Genomic DNA, 17243 nt, shown 5'->3' on the forward strand with positions numbered 1-17243 from the left:
GGTCGAAATGTCGAATTGTAAAATTTTAGTAATAGTAAACTAAAGTTTTTATTCAAACATGGTAGTTGTCTCCATAATTTCCAAAAATGCATTCGGATCACCGTGCAAGCCTAAAAGAAAGGATAAATATAGAAATAGATAGGAAGTCAATTGAATAAATTCATACGGAATAAGAGAGAAATTATCCAAAATACTAAATTACCTGTATACAAGACAGTGTTTAAACCAGTTTTAACTTATGGATCTGAGAGCTGGGTCAGAAGTAAAACACTTGACAAAAGACTAGAGACTGCAGATATGAGAGTCCTGAGAAAGATTATAGGGGTGAACAGATGGCATCAATGGCAATATCATATTAAAAACGAGGATATTAGGAAAGCACATGACATTGTCAGCCTCCAGGAATGCGTTATCAGAACTAATCTCAGGTGGTATGGTCACTTAAACAGAATGGGCGAAGAAAGATTAGCAAAACAAGTGTTCTCTGCCAGGTTGGCAGTAAAAGGACCCAGAGGAAGACCAAGATATAGGTGGATTGATATGGTACAAAGTGCCTTAGATGATAGAAATATAAGATCTGGTAATGTTGTAGTCTTGACAAATAACAGACTGATTTGGAGGAAAATTGTAGATAGGAAGTTAGTAATGATGTAATTTTTTTCATGTAGTACTATCATATCCTGTACACCCCTTGAAGGTACATAGCAGGAATTTGATGATGATGAACATCTCATTCACTGTCAGTTTATTTGATTGTTATTGGCTGCCAACAAATTTATTTCCAGCTCTTTGGAAATAAAGCTTCTGGATCTGAAATCTTTAATTTAAATACTATGATGATTGATGATGATACTATGAAATGCGATTTTAGTGGCATCTTTTCTCTAAAGTTATAACATAAACCATTCCTCTTTACTTTATTCCATCCTTTATCCCCTTTAAGTTTCACGACTTTATTTTTCTTTCTACATGAAACACTTTCATCTTTTTTGTAGTAATTAAAAACTCACTCTGACATATCTTCTTCCCCCAACAGTTGTTCTGTCATCATTGTCATAATATAACAGTTGATAACTTGTAAATGTTTTTTTTTAATATATATATATATGTATATATATATATATATATATATAAAATAGACAATCATATGGAAATATTATGGAAAATCGTGCCTTGAAGATTTTCCATAGAATTTATTGGAAAGGTACCTGATCTCTACATCAAACTGATACATGCTATGAATGCAAATTAAAAGAGTTTTGTGAGACACTGATCAAGCACCTCATGTACAGAAATGATGAATACAATTTTGAAAATTTGAATACTCCACATCTGATCTTTGTAGCATAAGGGTGGTAACAGACTGGAAGTGTCTAATTATAGGCCAGTCTGTGTGTCATCAGTAGTTGTTAAGATCTTGGAGAAAGTAGTGAGGGACCGTGTACAGGATTGGGCAGATGAGGGTAATGTTATCTGTGAGAATCAACATGGATTTGTGAAAGGACGCTCTTGCTTTAGCAATATGCTAGCCTTTTTATAATAAAGTTACAAGAGCATTAGATGAGGGAAAGGCATATACTGCAATTTTCTTAGACTTGGCGAAGGCATTTGACAGGGTGCCACATGATAAGCTGATATTTAAGTTGCAGCACATGGGTCTGGATGTCAGATTGGTCAACTGGATTCAGGATTGGCTGTCTGATAGGTATCAGAGAGTTGTGTATGGTGGAGCAGTTTCCAGGAGGCAGAGGGTTACAAGTGGGGTCCCACAGGGCTCAGTACTAGGACCCATATTGTTTAACCTTTATATCAATGACATAGCCAGTGGATTGCAGGGGGATATTCAGTTGTTTGCAGATGATGCGAAGCTGGGAAGGATTATTAGTAATAGTGCAGATGTGGTAGCCCTGCAAGAGGATTTAAATAAGCTAGATAGATGGGCAAATGAATGGGGGTGTCAGTTTAATGCAGCAAAATGTAAGGTCTTGAGGTTTGGGAAACATCGTTGGGATGGTGCATACTCTATGGGAGGAGTTATACTGGAGGAAGTAGGGGAGACAAGAGATCTGGGGTTGATGATTGATAGAAACCTGAAGTTTAGGGGACATATTGCAAAGGTGGTGAAGGTAACACAGAGGATTGCTGCTATTATGAGAAGGACACTGACCTGCAGAGATAAGAGGGTTATCATTCCGTTGTATAAGTCTCTGATCAGACCACACTTGGACTATTGTTCTCAGATTTGGTCCCCAGGATTTGAAGGGGATAAATTAACTGTGGAAAGGATACAAAGACGGATGACAAAGATGGTTTCAGGACTGTACAAGGATAGTTATGAGGATCGGCTGAGAGAATGTGGACTGCAGAGTTTGGTGGATAGAAGAAGGAGAGGTGATATGATTGAGACTTTTAAACTGTTGAGAGGTGGTTACAGGGTTGACACTGGGGAGTTCTTTCGCTTGGTTGATCAGCGGGAAGGAGTGATGACAAGAGGCCATCCCTGGAAGTTACGAAAGGAAACTGTGAGCAAGAGGGTAAGGAGTGGTTTCTTTGTGTGGAGGGTGGTTGAGCTGTGGAATGCATTGCCTGATGGAGTGGTGGGAGCGAGAACGGTCAGTGGGTTTAAGGAGTGGTATGATAAACTTTGTGTTTCTCAGGGGGGGACCTCCCCTCGATGAGTCTTGACAGACTTTGTCTTAGAAAGGACCTCCCTCGATGATTCTTTTGACTCCTTGGAGGCCTGAATAATAATAATAATAATAATAATAATAATAAAATACTCAGTCTAGACATTTTTCTCATAGTTCTCTAATATACATCACTCTCTTTTCAGCATACCCTACAAAACAAGTCAGAGGAGATCAACTATGCAAATAAGTCTCCAGGCTGGCAGTTGTTTTATTATTACAGTGTGCCATTTGAATTCATTCAGTGCACAGTCATTAAAATTAGGACTTCTTAGCTAGAGAAGTTACTTGCAAGCTATTCAAATTAGATGGGTCTTATTTTATTGCAAAAATAAAATAGTACTCATTGTCACTGCAATAACTTTATTATCATTATATATTCAGAAGCGTCTCTAATTGGAGGTAATAATATGATTCTAGATGTTCTTCTAAATACTTTTGGTAATTTGCTCACTTAACTAGTTGATTTAATCAATTTTGTTTCATTTGTTTATTTCATTTAATATATTTTCCATGAAAGATCAAGCCAGAATAAACTATTAGCTAATTAGTTATACTATAGTTTGTATATTGATATGTAGTTTAGTTTATATGTGTATCCCAGTTGATTCTAACATGATGATCAAAACATTCAGTAACTAAACCATATTATACTCTACAAATTATATTCTTATTTTCATCAATATTTTACGATACTGTACGCAACTGACATTTCTGTGTGAAGTATGGCAGACTTATTAGCCATGAATCATTAAAAGTTGCTGCAAGTTTGAATCCTGTATAAGGCATGTGTTTGTTTGTAAAAGCATGCTCTGGATAAGCTTAATAGTTCCCTGATTTTATAAAGTTTGTATTTAAGGGGGGGGGATTTTAATATCAAGCTACTTGTTTTACATTTTCTGTGTGTTGTGGGGGAAGGAAACTTTGCATTATGGAATATAAAAAGAAATTAGATGGGAACAGAAAGTCAACTTTTATCTATATAGCAAGTAGTTTAGTCATGGTTCCTTGAATTTATAACTTCAAGATATTTCATGTGGAGATGTGTATCCCCAAGATTGGTGTAAAAGATAGTGCAAAACAAGAATATAATAATTTCTTGTATGATATGCTTTTAAACCCAATTAAAATTAGTTATCTTAAGTAATTAAGATTATGACTGAAACATACAGTAGTCTTCAAATTCTTTCATAACGAGTTGGTTAACTCACTGTCATTAAAATGGTGTTTGCTATAATGCTGATTGTGTGTATGCACACAGAGCAATTTACAGTCCATATAACTTAATTGTAATTTTTTATTGTATTCATATTATTCAGCAGGAATTGTTTTACAGGTTAGCATTTTCAAGATGCACTTCTACATCTAGCAAAGGAAAGAAATGTAACTGTTGATTTTGTTCTTTTTTTTTCTGTTTACATGTGAAAGACATGTGATTTAATGTTTTTGATGATTGCAGTTATCTCTTTGGGATGCATGCTTTTGGTTTAGTGGAGACTAATTTTTACAGTAAAGCAGAGACAACAGCAAAAAAGGTAATGGTACTAATATATTACATTTGTGTCAGTCCTGTGTGTCCATTTTTTTTTTTTTTTAAAGCATATCTGGAACTGATCATCTCATCCATGCCTTGCTTATTGCATTGGTATACTGCAAGGACTTTTATCAGCATTCACTTAGTGTTAAGAATAAATGTAGGAGTTCTAAAAACACTGTAGCTTAAATTCCTAATTACATAAGAAATATAATCCAAATAACTTTTCTCAGCAATAATAAAAGCTTATTTAGCTTTAAATTTAAAACTTTGATATTTTTTTTATTATTGAATGTTTGATTATACAGGGACTAGAATTAAATCCTCATGATGCTTGGGCTACACATGCATTAGCTCATGTTTATGAAATGGAAGGAAGACCTGATCAGGGAATTTCTTTCTTAAGTACTACTCTTTGTAACTGGGAGGTAAGATTAAATTTATAACTTTTATAACTAAGATTTTATAAGTATAACAGCAGTTTAGTATCAGATACTGATAACGAACATAAAAATATCTATTATTATTATTTAAACTTCTATGAACTGAAAATATTAGTGAATCATCAGATCTGGAGATAAATATATCAAGGTAGAGAAATTTGTGTGTGGAAAAGACGTAGGTGGTTTAATGCATGTAATTAGGTAATGGTTTCCCTCTACACACATCGGTTCTGGTCTGTTAAGGGAAACTGTGATAATGGTAAATATAGAAATGTTTTTGGCTGTAATGAGAATGCTCTTTCTTTATAAATAATCACTTAGGTCATTTCTGGAAGTTATAACAGAGAAAACCTTAAATAATAAACTTCTATTGTTGCCAGCTACAGTAATGTTGTTTGAGTCTTTTTAACTGAAGGTGAGTTAGTCAATCTCATACAGAGGAAGAAAGGCCTTTCCTCACAGTAACTTAAGGTTTTCTCATCCCACAAAACAGGCCAACTGGCCAGACATGACACTGGCCTAATTTAGCTGCTTTGGCTGTGATTCTAAATAACATCCATTTGGATATCCTTAGAAATCATCAGTAGGCTGCAAGTCCTTCCCCTATGCATTGCATAGTGTCATGGTAATAACACTACTGAATGTAACATAATCATTAATTCTGAACTGCCATCTTGAATGTTGATTGACAGTTTTACAGTTAACATGAGATAATATACTGCACCACACTATACATTTAATATTTTATAGTATGTTCGTTTTTGATCCTTTCATATTTGTTCATCCTACACTACCAAATAAATGTGATGCACTTGCAAAAACAACTTTTACTTAAATTCCTAATTCATATTAAGAATTCCTAAATTCTTAAATATGGATGTTGAAGTAAAGCCTCAGCACTTTCTTTGAACAGATGTTCAAATTTATACTGACATTGATGAAGTAATATAAGATTGGTATTGTTATATTCTCTTTTCCCAGGCTATCCAGTTTGTCCAAAGTAAGAATGATGACAGTAACAAGGAACTTGGTAGACACCAATGAGAGTTAGAGGAGGCCATTTATCTTTAGAAGATGGAAACCATGCTAACTCTCTCTCTGGTGTCTACCAAGTTGTTACTGTCATCCTTACTTTGGACAAACCTGATGGTCTGTGGAAAAGAAAATACAAGAACACCAGTCTTACATTAGCAATAGTTAATCTGAAAAATCTAGCTTGGCACAGCAGGGAATAGATACAGATTGCATCGATATCAGTATAAATTTGAACGTTTGTTCAAAGAAAGTGCTGAGGCTTTACTTCAATGTCTGAACTTAAATCAGAATGACATCAATAATATTTTTTTATAGAGCTAATGAATTATTAATATTTCAATATTTCCTCAGTTATGCCATTGAGTTGTTTTATGTATAACATCACACAACTCTTACTTTTTAAAATCATCTAGTGTTTGCATTCTATTTTATAATTAACTGTTGTTACCACTGAAGATGGCTTGTAATATTTAGGCTGAAATATATTGCCTTAAATAAATAGTATACTTATTCCTTGTGTTGCTTTTTTTTTTTGTGTTAATTCAAGAAACCTCTCATGGCATAAGTATCTCTTAAACAACAATTTATGAGATGTAGTAACCTTTATTTGTTCACATTATATAAATACAATATTTGTTTTAGGATCACATGTGTACAGATTTGAATCCCATCATTAATTTAATTGTAATCATTAAACTTATATCAGTATCTTTCTTTTCTGAATAAGTTGTAAATAGTCAGCAGGATAAATGCCACTTTAATTAAAATTATTATAGTAAAAAAATTATTATATGAAATAAACTTAATTACTATAATTGTTTGATTTGGGATATTTTTATCTTTCTAGATTTTTAATCGGATATACTCAACATTTGTTATATTGAATTTCTGATGTAATTTTTTCCAAAAAAAAAAAAAAAAATCTGCTTCCCAATATAAGTACCTATATTAGATTGGTTCATTTGTCTCTGTGTGTTAAACAATAAAATTCATCATCTCTGGCTGGGTGAATTTTATTGAAATTTGATATTTGGAATAAATATAAAAAATTGTCACATTATCTCAATTTTCATTTCATCCTGAAGAAAAATTTTTCTAAATGTTTTGAAACTATGTAAAATAAAAACTACTCGACCTTGATGGAATTTTGTAAAATTTGAGGTTTTAGGATGTCTATTCATTTCAGTTTTGATTACAGTTTTATCTTTTATTGACAATAATTAATAAAATTATTTGAATTAATAGTAATAATTCCACTCTGGCTGGATGGAATTTAATAAATTCGGTATTTAGAATATCAGAGAAAAATTTATTTGGTCATCTTTGTTTCATTTGAAACTGTTTATTGACAAGATGCCATTGCCTAATGCATATGCCAAAAATGGCTCTTGGCTCAATTATTGTCATAGTAATGTTACTAACATATGAATACTATCAATAAACACAACTTTTTATGAGAAGAAAGTCATTTTAAGTTAATGGTAAAATTAAAATTATAGAATAGAGATAAATTTTCCTATGCTTTTTTAAAAGTGGGTTGATTATGTATGGACGTAAGCAGCCTGCTTTAAAAAGGCACAAGATAACCATAAATTATATAATGCCTTTAGGGAATATAGAGGGAGCCATTCATGTGTCATAAGACTGGAAATCTCTTACAGTTATGTCATTTCATGATGTGGAGGCTGCAAAATAAAAAATAAAATAAAAATCAAGTTTTAATGTTTAAGTGACCAAATACAAAACAAAAATTAACAGACTCAATGGCTATACAAGCATAAGGTACGTTCCTTTGAAATACTCAAATGTAAAAAAGCGAGAATGTTAAACCATCTAACCTTCTTAAAAAGATGTAGACAGTTCAACATCATTCCCAAGTTTTTAACTATTAAAGAGCAAATACAAATTTTCAATCTTTCAGACTACTCATTATCAAAACCAGAAGCCAACATACTAAAGAAAGGTTTCAACTTTGCTATCACTCCAGATCACATTCCAAAGATTGATTTTATTAGCAACATAGAAAAGGCACTTTCTTCATTCCCAGACAGAGTCCGATCTCAAATCAAATCAATCAGATATCAAATGATATCCGATTAAAAAGCACTATCATCCTTTCAACTTCAAAACCACCAAAACTTAATATAACTTTTCTTGAGAAGCAAGCCCTTTCAAGCCTAAAGAAGAACAAAGATATAATCATCCTAAAGGCAGATAAAGGCAACTCGACGGTTATTTTGAACACCAAAGACTGCATAACAAAGATCAATGAGCTAGTTTCAGACAAGTCAACCTATTGCATATTAGATGTTGATCCAACTTTAAAAAATTATAAAGAGACTAATATCTTAATATGGAACATGACTAAATGGTCTTCAGACTTAAAACAAAGTCTAAAATCTCTACACCCACTTTTGCCACGCTTATATGGTGCACCAAAAGTGCACAAAATTGGATTTCCTCTCCACCCGATCGTCGACAGAAGAAATTCTCCTGCAAATGGGGATGCGAGTTCAATGTTGCAAAATGTAAGGTTTTAAAATTTGGAAAACAAAGATGGGATGCAAAATTTATGCTTGGTGAGAATATATTGTTGGAAGTAGAGGAAATAAGAGATCTGGGAGTGATAGTGGATAAGGATCTAAAATTTAGGGGACACATCGCCAAAATTGTGAAGACAACACAAAGACTTCTGGGAATGATGAGGAGGACACTGACATGTAGAAGTAGGGAGATTCTTGTTCCATTGTATAAGGCTTTGATTAGGCCACACATGGACTATTGTGCCCAGATTTGGTCACCTGGTTTTCAGAAGGATGAAGAGATGTTGGAAAGGGTCCAAAGGCGACTGACTAAGGTAGTCTCTGACCTCTGGAATGTCGAGTATGAGGAAAGATTGAAAAGATGTAATATGCAGAGTCTAGTGGAGAGAAGGAAGAGGGGAGATATGATAGAGACCTACAAGTTGGTAAGGGGTTGTTATAGGATCAATGGTGGAGAAGTTCTACAGAGAATAGTGGGAGATCAGGGGAGAACCAGAGGTCATACCTGGAAACTGTATAAAGAGGGTGTGAGTAGGGGAGTGAGAGGCAGGTTTTTTTCGTGCAGAGTTGTGAATGATTGGAATGCCTTGCCTGAGAGTGTGGTGTCTGCAGGGAGTTTGAATGTGTTTAAGACCCGGTATGATGAGATGTGTGTGAGATAAAAGGACCTCCTAGATGAGTCTTTGACTCCATGAGGTCTTGTTTAATAATAATAATAATAATATCTACTAGCTAAATATCTAGCCCATCTTTTGAATGATAATATAAAAAAATCAGATTCCTTCATAAAGAATTCTATGCATTTCACTGAAAATTTAAAAGGCATCTCCATCTTAAAAACAGACATCCTTGCAAACCTAGATGTGGTTTCGTTATTCACCAACGTACCTGTTGAAGAAGTTATCAAGATCATAGAAAATCTCTATCCACATGACACAGCTCAGCTTTTTCGCCATTGCCTCAAATCAAATTATTTCAAAGTGGATAACACAATTTATGAACAACTTCATGGCTTAGCCATGGGGAGTCCCTTATCACTTCCCTGCGCTGATCTATTCATGGAAAAACTAGAACTGACATCCTTTCCAAAGTAAATCCAAACCCATTGGTTTATTGCAGATATGTAGATAATGTTTTCATAATTTGGAAAGGCACAGAAACTACCTTATTTGATTTCCTTACAAAAATAAATTCCTTCCACCAAAAAATAAAGTTCATGTTAGAGCTTGAAAAGAATAACCAATTGCCTTTTCTAGATACACTAATAAAGAAACAAGAGAATGGACAAATCCAGCTCACAATCTATCGAAAACCAACAGACACTGGACGTTACCTGCACTTCAAATCGTCTCACCATATTGTGCAAAAACTCAGCATAATACATAAGCTTAAAAATAGAGCAACCAATATTATCTCAGAAGAAAAAGATCTTGAAGAACTCACTCTCATATCTCAAACACTAGTAAACAACGGTTACCCAAAATATAATCAAAAAGATTCTTTATAGAAACCCTCCACAGCAACAATATACGTCATCCTGTCATGCAATATACATCATCCATCGTCATCCCTTATGCAGGCTGTTTCAACAAAAATAGCCAAACTCCTGAAGTCTTTCAACGTTCAGAGCTGCTGTCAAAACTATACACCACATTTTAAGATCTCCTAAGGACATTAATGCTTTCTTCAAATACGCAGGTGTATACAACATCCCATGTTCCTGTGGATTAAATTACATAAGCCAAACATCAAGAAGCCTGGAAATTCGAAAAAAAGAACATATAGGGGGATGTGAACAACAACAGAACAGATACTTCAGGATTAGCCCATCACTTCTCGATCTCTAACCATACTATCGATTGGGATAACAGCTCCATGCATTATATAGAAGAAGATTTTCGATGTAGAAACTTCAAAGAAGCCGCAGTTGTACTCCGTTCAGGAGAAAATCTAATCAGAAATCAAGGAATGATTCTGAAAGACATCTGGAAAAGCCTAATAAATTCACTCAGCTTTCCAGAATTTCATTTTGCTAAAAACTATATAATGCGCTCAATAAACAATGACTGAGACACCACGCTCCATCTGTATGATGTTACGCATCAGTTTTAATTTATTTGACTGTGTTACTCCATTCTTCTTTTTTTACTAGAAAATGTTAGTGTGTACCGTTATACTTGTCCTGAAGAAGCCAGGCAGAATAGCTGGTGAAACTTGTTGACAATTTGTGTATATCATTTATTAATATCTGGTCAATGAATAAAACCAAGAAAAAGCTCAAGTTTTAATGTTTAAGTGACCAAATACAACAAAAATGAATATCTGAGAACTATTTATTAGTCCACATGGAAGTAATTTTTTTTTCTGTATTTTGAAAACTGTTAAAGCTTAACTTATATTGAATGTAAAATTGGATAATATTGATTTATTTACTAATTAATAGATATAGTTGACTTGTTATAGCAATTTGCTCTGTGTAACGAACTATATGTAATATAATTTGTTATACTGTAAACCAGCATAAAGTCCTGACTGAAGTCCTATAGGCATTATCCTGTGGGCTCTGAATTTGTTATTGTGAGAGTCAACTGTAATTATAATTTGATATTTCATTTTAAAAAATTGGTATCTATTTACACTTGCAGCCTTGTGGAATTCTTGCCTGTCATAATTTCTGGCACTGGGCAGTTTATCATATTGAAAAGGTAAGGCCTTTTGGTTATCTAAAATTAAATACATGATAGTCAGGCAAAAACAACTTTTTTTTCTGTGATTTCATTGTCACCATTTAGTCACAGAACTGACTTATAATAATTTGTTTTAACATTTAAAATCTGTTTTAAAATATTGGTCTCTGTAGGTTATTTATATCTACTTAAACTCACATTTTTAGAAGTGCTTAAGTGTCAAGGCTGGATAACTGGAAAGAGACCACCATCACCACATGGCCTTTTGAGGAATGTGGAGAACTAACTAGGCTTCTGACCTGATGTCTGATCCTCACCTTCTTGTGGTTCACAGTGTTGGATATCTACTTGGATGCTGAACAAATGATGATGGGCTGGCAATTTGGGATTTAGCTGACCAAATTGTATTCTTATCAGCTTAAACCATAACTCAAAATGATGGTACAACATATTGGAATTTCATGCTGGCTGGTGTGTCACATAGATAAACAAGGCTCCTATTGTTTTTGTAAGATAACCAGGATGAACAGCAAAAAGTTGCTTATGGAACAAACTCAACTCAACATCAGCAGAGATCAAAATTGGCACCATCAATGTAAGAAGCATCAATGGAAAATAAATGGAACTAGCAGAACTGGATAAGTACCAGATTGACATAACAGGCATTACTGAAACAAAGAAGACAAAAACAGGTAAGCCTTTCTAACAAATTCAAGATTATTAAACACTAAATATGAGGATAATCTTGAATGGCAATATTAAGTAGAGTGATATCAGCTAATATCAGAATGAGGAACTGGGCAATGAGACTTATTTCTGCTTATGGTGCCAGAAAAGTTCTGCTAAGGAAGCAGAGGAATTTTTTGAGGCATCAGAGAAGGCAGCTGACACAATGGAAAAGGAAAAGTTGGTCCTTGTTGGAGATCTAAACTGCAGAGCAGGAAATAATTACCAGACATATAAGAATGTTTTTGGAAAATTTGGAGAAAAGAGCAAACTAATAATAATTGTACCTGCTAGATTTTTACTCATGACATGGACTAGTTATTACTAACACCATGTTCCAACACAAAAATGTGCACAAATTCACATGGAGAGAAGATGCAAGGAATAAGAAAAGCATTCTCATTGACTTTTATTGTCCACACTGATGTTTTCCCACTGGTTCAGGACACTAGAGTATACAGAGGATTTGAAATAGGAAGTGATCACCATATAATGTGTTGAGCAGGATAAAGTTGAACTACATATTTAAAAGAAGAGCATGTAAGAAAATTATGAAATGAATCCAAGTTCAACTACTATCATATGTGAACTGTAGGCTCAAATACAAAAATATGATTCAAGAAAAACTGAGAGAGTTTGAAAACAATAACCACACCTTGGAGATACAGAGGCAAACCCTAAAGAAAACTTTGATTCATTCAGCCAGAGAGGCATGTGGAGAGTTAATCTGCATAGATAGAAAAATCAGAACTCCATAACTCAAGAAGTTAAAGAGACAGTCAAAGAAAAGAAGAAAGCATATTGAAAGTTTCTGACAAGTAAGTCAGCTTGTGCTCTTAGGGAATACAGAGAAATATTTAAGAAAGCAAAACATTGTATAAAATTAGCTAAACAAATGTCATGGAACCTGAAGGCATTGGTAAGAACATATTAGGAAGTGGTAAAATATTCTGAAAGCTATTGAAAAAGCTCAGAAATGGAAGAAAGAGTGCTGTAAAAGGAGAGTTAGAGATGATGGAGACATGAAAACTGAAGATGAAGATATTCTTGATGTATGGAGTAATTACTTTGAAAGATAGCTAAATGAAACAAGCAGTGACAGCATGGTGGTAGAAAATACACTCAACAGAAATGCCATCTGAAATGTATGTAAATGTGTGTGTGTGTGTGTGTGTATATATATATATATATATATATATATGTGTGTTAAAGATGCCAAACTATTTTAAACCTGGTTTTAATCCATTTCCCAAGTAAGCAAGCAGACAAATAAATCAAGTTTGCACCTGCACGTATTGCAAGTTTAGCTGACCCACAAAGTAGTGCAAGTCAAGGCAACTCATGGTAAAGGTAGAATAAGCTCTAATCACTATTCTTAATATTTACCCTTAATGCACAGCCCATCTCCTTCAGGAGACGTATGATGATACGTCTTAATTTAATACATTGCTATGTATTAAAGGCAAGGGAGCCACTACCCAGACTGGTTTCGACCTTTATTGAGGTCTCATCAGTGGGAGCCAGGCTAGAAATACCAAGATTTTAGTAATACAGACCTTATAAGTATTTTACCAGAACAAGTTACCATAAGGTGTTTTAACTTTATTAAATAAAAATCTCAGGATGAGATATAAATGTAAAAGGTATTTTACCTTGGGTATAATAAATGTTAAAGATGCCAAACTATTTTAAACCTGGTTTTAGTCCATTTCCCAAGTAAGCAAACAGACAAATAAGTCAAGTTTGCACCTGCATGTATTGCAAGTCTAGCTGACCCACAAAGTAGTGCAAGTCAAGGCAACTCATGGTAAAGGTAGAATAAGCTCTGATCACTATTCTTGCCTTGACTTGCACTACTTTGTGGGTCAGCTAGACTTGCAATACATGCAGGTGCAAACTTGACTTATTTGTCTGTTTGCTTACTTGGGAAATGGACTAAAACCAGGTTTAAAATAGTTTGGCATCTTTAACATTTATTATACCCAAGGTGAAATACTTTCTACATATATATATATATATATATATATATGTTAAAAATACCAAGCAATTTTAAACCTGGTTTTAATAAGGTTAAAACACCTTATGGTAACTTGTTCTGGTAAAATACTTATAGGCTCTGTATTACTAAATCTTGGTATTTCCAGCCTGGCTCCCACTGATGAGACCTCAATAAAGGTCGAAACCGGTCTGGGTAGTGGCCCCTTGCCTTTAATACAAAAAATCATGCATCTCCTTCTTGGAGATGTGTTTTGGCATTAAGGGTAAATATTGAATTGTTGAAAGTTTATTTTTCACTTGGTTAGAGTATAATAAAATTAGTTTAATCCTTTATCCAAGAGTGAGCAAACAAAGTTTGCGCCTGAAAGTATCTTCAGGACTGGGGTAAGGTGGTACAACACCAGGGCAACTCGTTGCAAAGGTGGAGCAACCTACCAACACTCCTATCTCAGTATCTTCTATAATGCAAAACACATCTCCTTGCAGATATGTCTAAACTTTGTTTGCTCACACTTGGATAAAGGTAATTATTAAGATTAGTGATCAGAGCTTATGCCACCTTTACCACGAGTTGCCTTGGTCTTGCACTACCTGTAGGATCAGTAGACTTTCATCACTTGCAGGTGCAAACTTGACTTGTTTGTCTGTTTGCTTACTTGGTAAATGGAGTAAAACCAGGTTTAAAATTGCTTGGTATTTTTAACATTTATTATACCCAAGGTAAAATACTTTCTACATATACACACACACACACACACACACACACAAAGTAGGAAAAGCTATCACAAACCTGAAATGTTGAAAGGCAGCTGGAGTAGATGATATTTGACCAGAAATGCTAAAATATGGAGGTATAAAAGTTTTACGGTGGCTACACTGCATAATTCAGAAGGACGATGGGTCAGTAAGGGTCGAAGATGTATAACTGAGAGGAGACCTCCACATAGCCTTTAAAATAATGCGGAAAACCGACCAGGGCTTTTGACCTAATCTCCAGTCCTCACCGTCTCGTCGTGCACCCTGTTGGGTATCTACCTGGATACTGAATGAACAAGGATGGGCTGGCAATTTGGGATTTAGCCGACCAAATTGTAATCTTATTGGTTAAACCAAAATAAAAAATAATTGTTATGACCTTAAACGAGGGCCCCCATTGTTTTCGCCAGGGAACCAGGGTGAACAGCGAAAAGTCAGCTACTGGAACAAATCTGAAAACACACCCCAACTCAACATCACCAGAGTTAAAGATCGGTACTATCAACATAAGAAGCCTGAATGCAAAGAAATGGAGCTAGCTGAGGAATTAGATAAGTACCAGATTAACATAATAGGGGTGACTGAAACAAAAAAGACAAAAACTGGTGAGATCTTTCTGAGCAATAAATACAAAATGTTATATTCAGGCAATGACAATCAAGAAAAAGAAGGAGTAGCCATAGTATTCAACACAAAATACGAAGCTAATATTCTTGAATGGCATGCAGTCTCGAGTAGAGTGATGTGGGCAAATACGAGAATGGGGAACTGGACAATCATCATCATCAAATTCTTGTCATGTACCCTCAAGGGGTGTACAGGATATGATAGTACTACATGAAAAATTACATCATTACTAACTTCCTATCTACAATTTTCCTCCAAATCAGTCTGTTACTTGTCAAGACTCCAACATTATCAGATCTTATATTTCTATCATCTAAAGCACTTTGTACTGTATCAATCCACCTATATCTTGGTCTTCCTCTGGGTCGTTTTGCTGTCAACCTGGCAGAGAACACTTGTTTTGCTAATCTTTCCTTGCCCATTCTGTATAAGTGACCATACCACCTGAGATAGCTCTGCTAATGCATTCCTGGATGCTAACAATGTCAAGTCCTTTCCTAATATCCTCATTTTAAATATGATATCGCCATTGATGCCATCTGTTCATGCCTATAATCTTTCTCAGAACTCTCATATCTGCAGTCTCTAGTCTTTGGCCAAGTGTTTTACTTCTGACCCAGCTATTAGATTCATAAGTTAAAACTGGTTTGAACACTGTCTTGTATACAGCGAATTTAGTGTTCAGACTAATTTCTCTCTTATTCAATATGAATTTGTTCAATTCACTTCCTACTAACCAGCTTTATTGATTCTGTTGTCTATTTCTATATTTAATATACCATCTTCGGTAAAAATCGTGCCTAAGTAGCTAAAATGTTTTATTTGTTCCACAGGTTCTCCATTCACAACACAGTTGACATTTTCAATGATTCTGCCTATTTTCATTGTCTTTTTCTTTTTATTGCTGACCTTCATGCCATATCTATTACAACAGCTATTCAATTTTTGTCAGAGAATCTTGCAAACTTGTAGCAGATTTAGAAGTATAACATCATCTGCATAAAGCAAAGAGCTGACATTAACATCTCCAATTTTGATATCATGTTTAATACCACTTTCCTTCATAATGTGATCCATATAGATAATGAATAACAGAGGGGATAATGAACATCCTTGTCTGACACCAGATTTAACATTAAACCATCTTCCTGTACTTCCTTCAATTCTAACTGCCGTCTTACAACTCAAATAAAGACTAAGTATTGCTTGATATAATGCCCCATTCACACCATATAACTGCAGTGTATTGAATAGCTTCTCTCTTGGCACCTTGTCATATGCCTTTTCCAAATTGACAAAACTTAAATACAGATCTTTGTTATATTCCCATGCTTTCTCGACTATTTGTCGTAAAGTGAAGATCTGATTCTGACAGCCTCTTTTGGCCTGAATCCAGCTTGTTCTTCACCAAGCTTTTCTTCCACAATTCTTCTCATCCGTTTCTCAAGTATACTTGCATAGATCTTGCCAGGAACACTCAGTGGAGAAATACCTCTGTAATTCTCACATTCAGTTTTGTTTCCCTTTTTATATATGGGTACTATGAGAGCTATACTCCAATCATTGGGAATTCGTCCCTCTGTCCAGGCTTTCTGAACTATGCAGTGCAGCCACTGTAAGACTCTTATACCACCATACTTCAGCATTTCTGGCCGAATATCATCTACCCCAGCTGCCTTTCCACATTTCAAGCCTTTGATGGCTTTTTCTACTTCAAGTATGGATATGTATTCCTGCCTGCGTGCCTGGTCAGTGTTTTTTACCACTGTGCTGTCATCACTGCTTGTTTCATTTAGCAGTTTTTCAAAGTAATTACTCCATACTTCAAGGATATCTTTTTCTCCAGTTTTCACGTCACCTTTATCATCTCTAACTTCTTTTACAGCACTCTTTCCTCCATTCCTATGCTTCTTCAACAACCTCTAGAATATTTTGCCATCTTCTTGATATTTATTTTCTATATTCTTGCCAAAGTCCTCCCATGACTTTTGTTTAGCTAGTTTTACACAGTCTTTAGCATTCTTGCATTTGTCTCTATATTCTCTAAGAGCACAAGCTGACTTATTTGACAGGAACTTTTGATATGATTTCTTCTTTTCTTTAAATCCCTCTTTAACTTCCTGTGTCCACCAGGGAGTTCTGATTTTTCTATCCTTGCAGACAACCTCACCAAATGCCTCTCTGGTAGAATCAATCAATGTTTTCTA

At 34.7% G+C, this 17243-nt stretch overlaps 1 protein-coding gene across 1 annotated transcript in view; it reads left to right on the top strand.

Annotated features, from left to right (window-relative positions):
* LOC150110549 (tetratricopeptide repeat protein 38-like) overlaps positions 1–17243 on the top strand; it is a 193740-nt gene that overhangs the window by 100763 nt on the left and 75734 nt on the right. The window contains exons 7-9 of the mRNA XM_090401169.1: positions 4147–4222; positions 4530–4649; positions 10888–10947. Coding sequence (XP_090257295.1) covers positions 4147–4222; positions 4530–4649; positions 10888–10947 — 256 coding nt within the window. The remainder of the gene's footprint in view (positions 1–4146; positions 4223–4529; positions 4650–10887; positions 10948–17243) is intronic.

This window comes from Typopeltis vanoorti, chromosome 1 (assembly GCF_054136105.1).
Source record: "Typopeltis vanoorti isolate ZY-2024b chromosome 1, IOZ_Tvanoo_1.0, whole genome shotgun sequence".
In the NCBI taxonomy this organism is placed as follows: domain Eukaryota; kingdom Metazoa; phylum Arthropoda; class Arachnida; order Uropygi; family Thelyphonidae; genus Typopeltis; species Typopeltis vanoorti.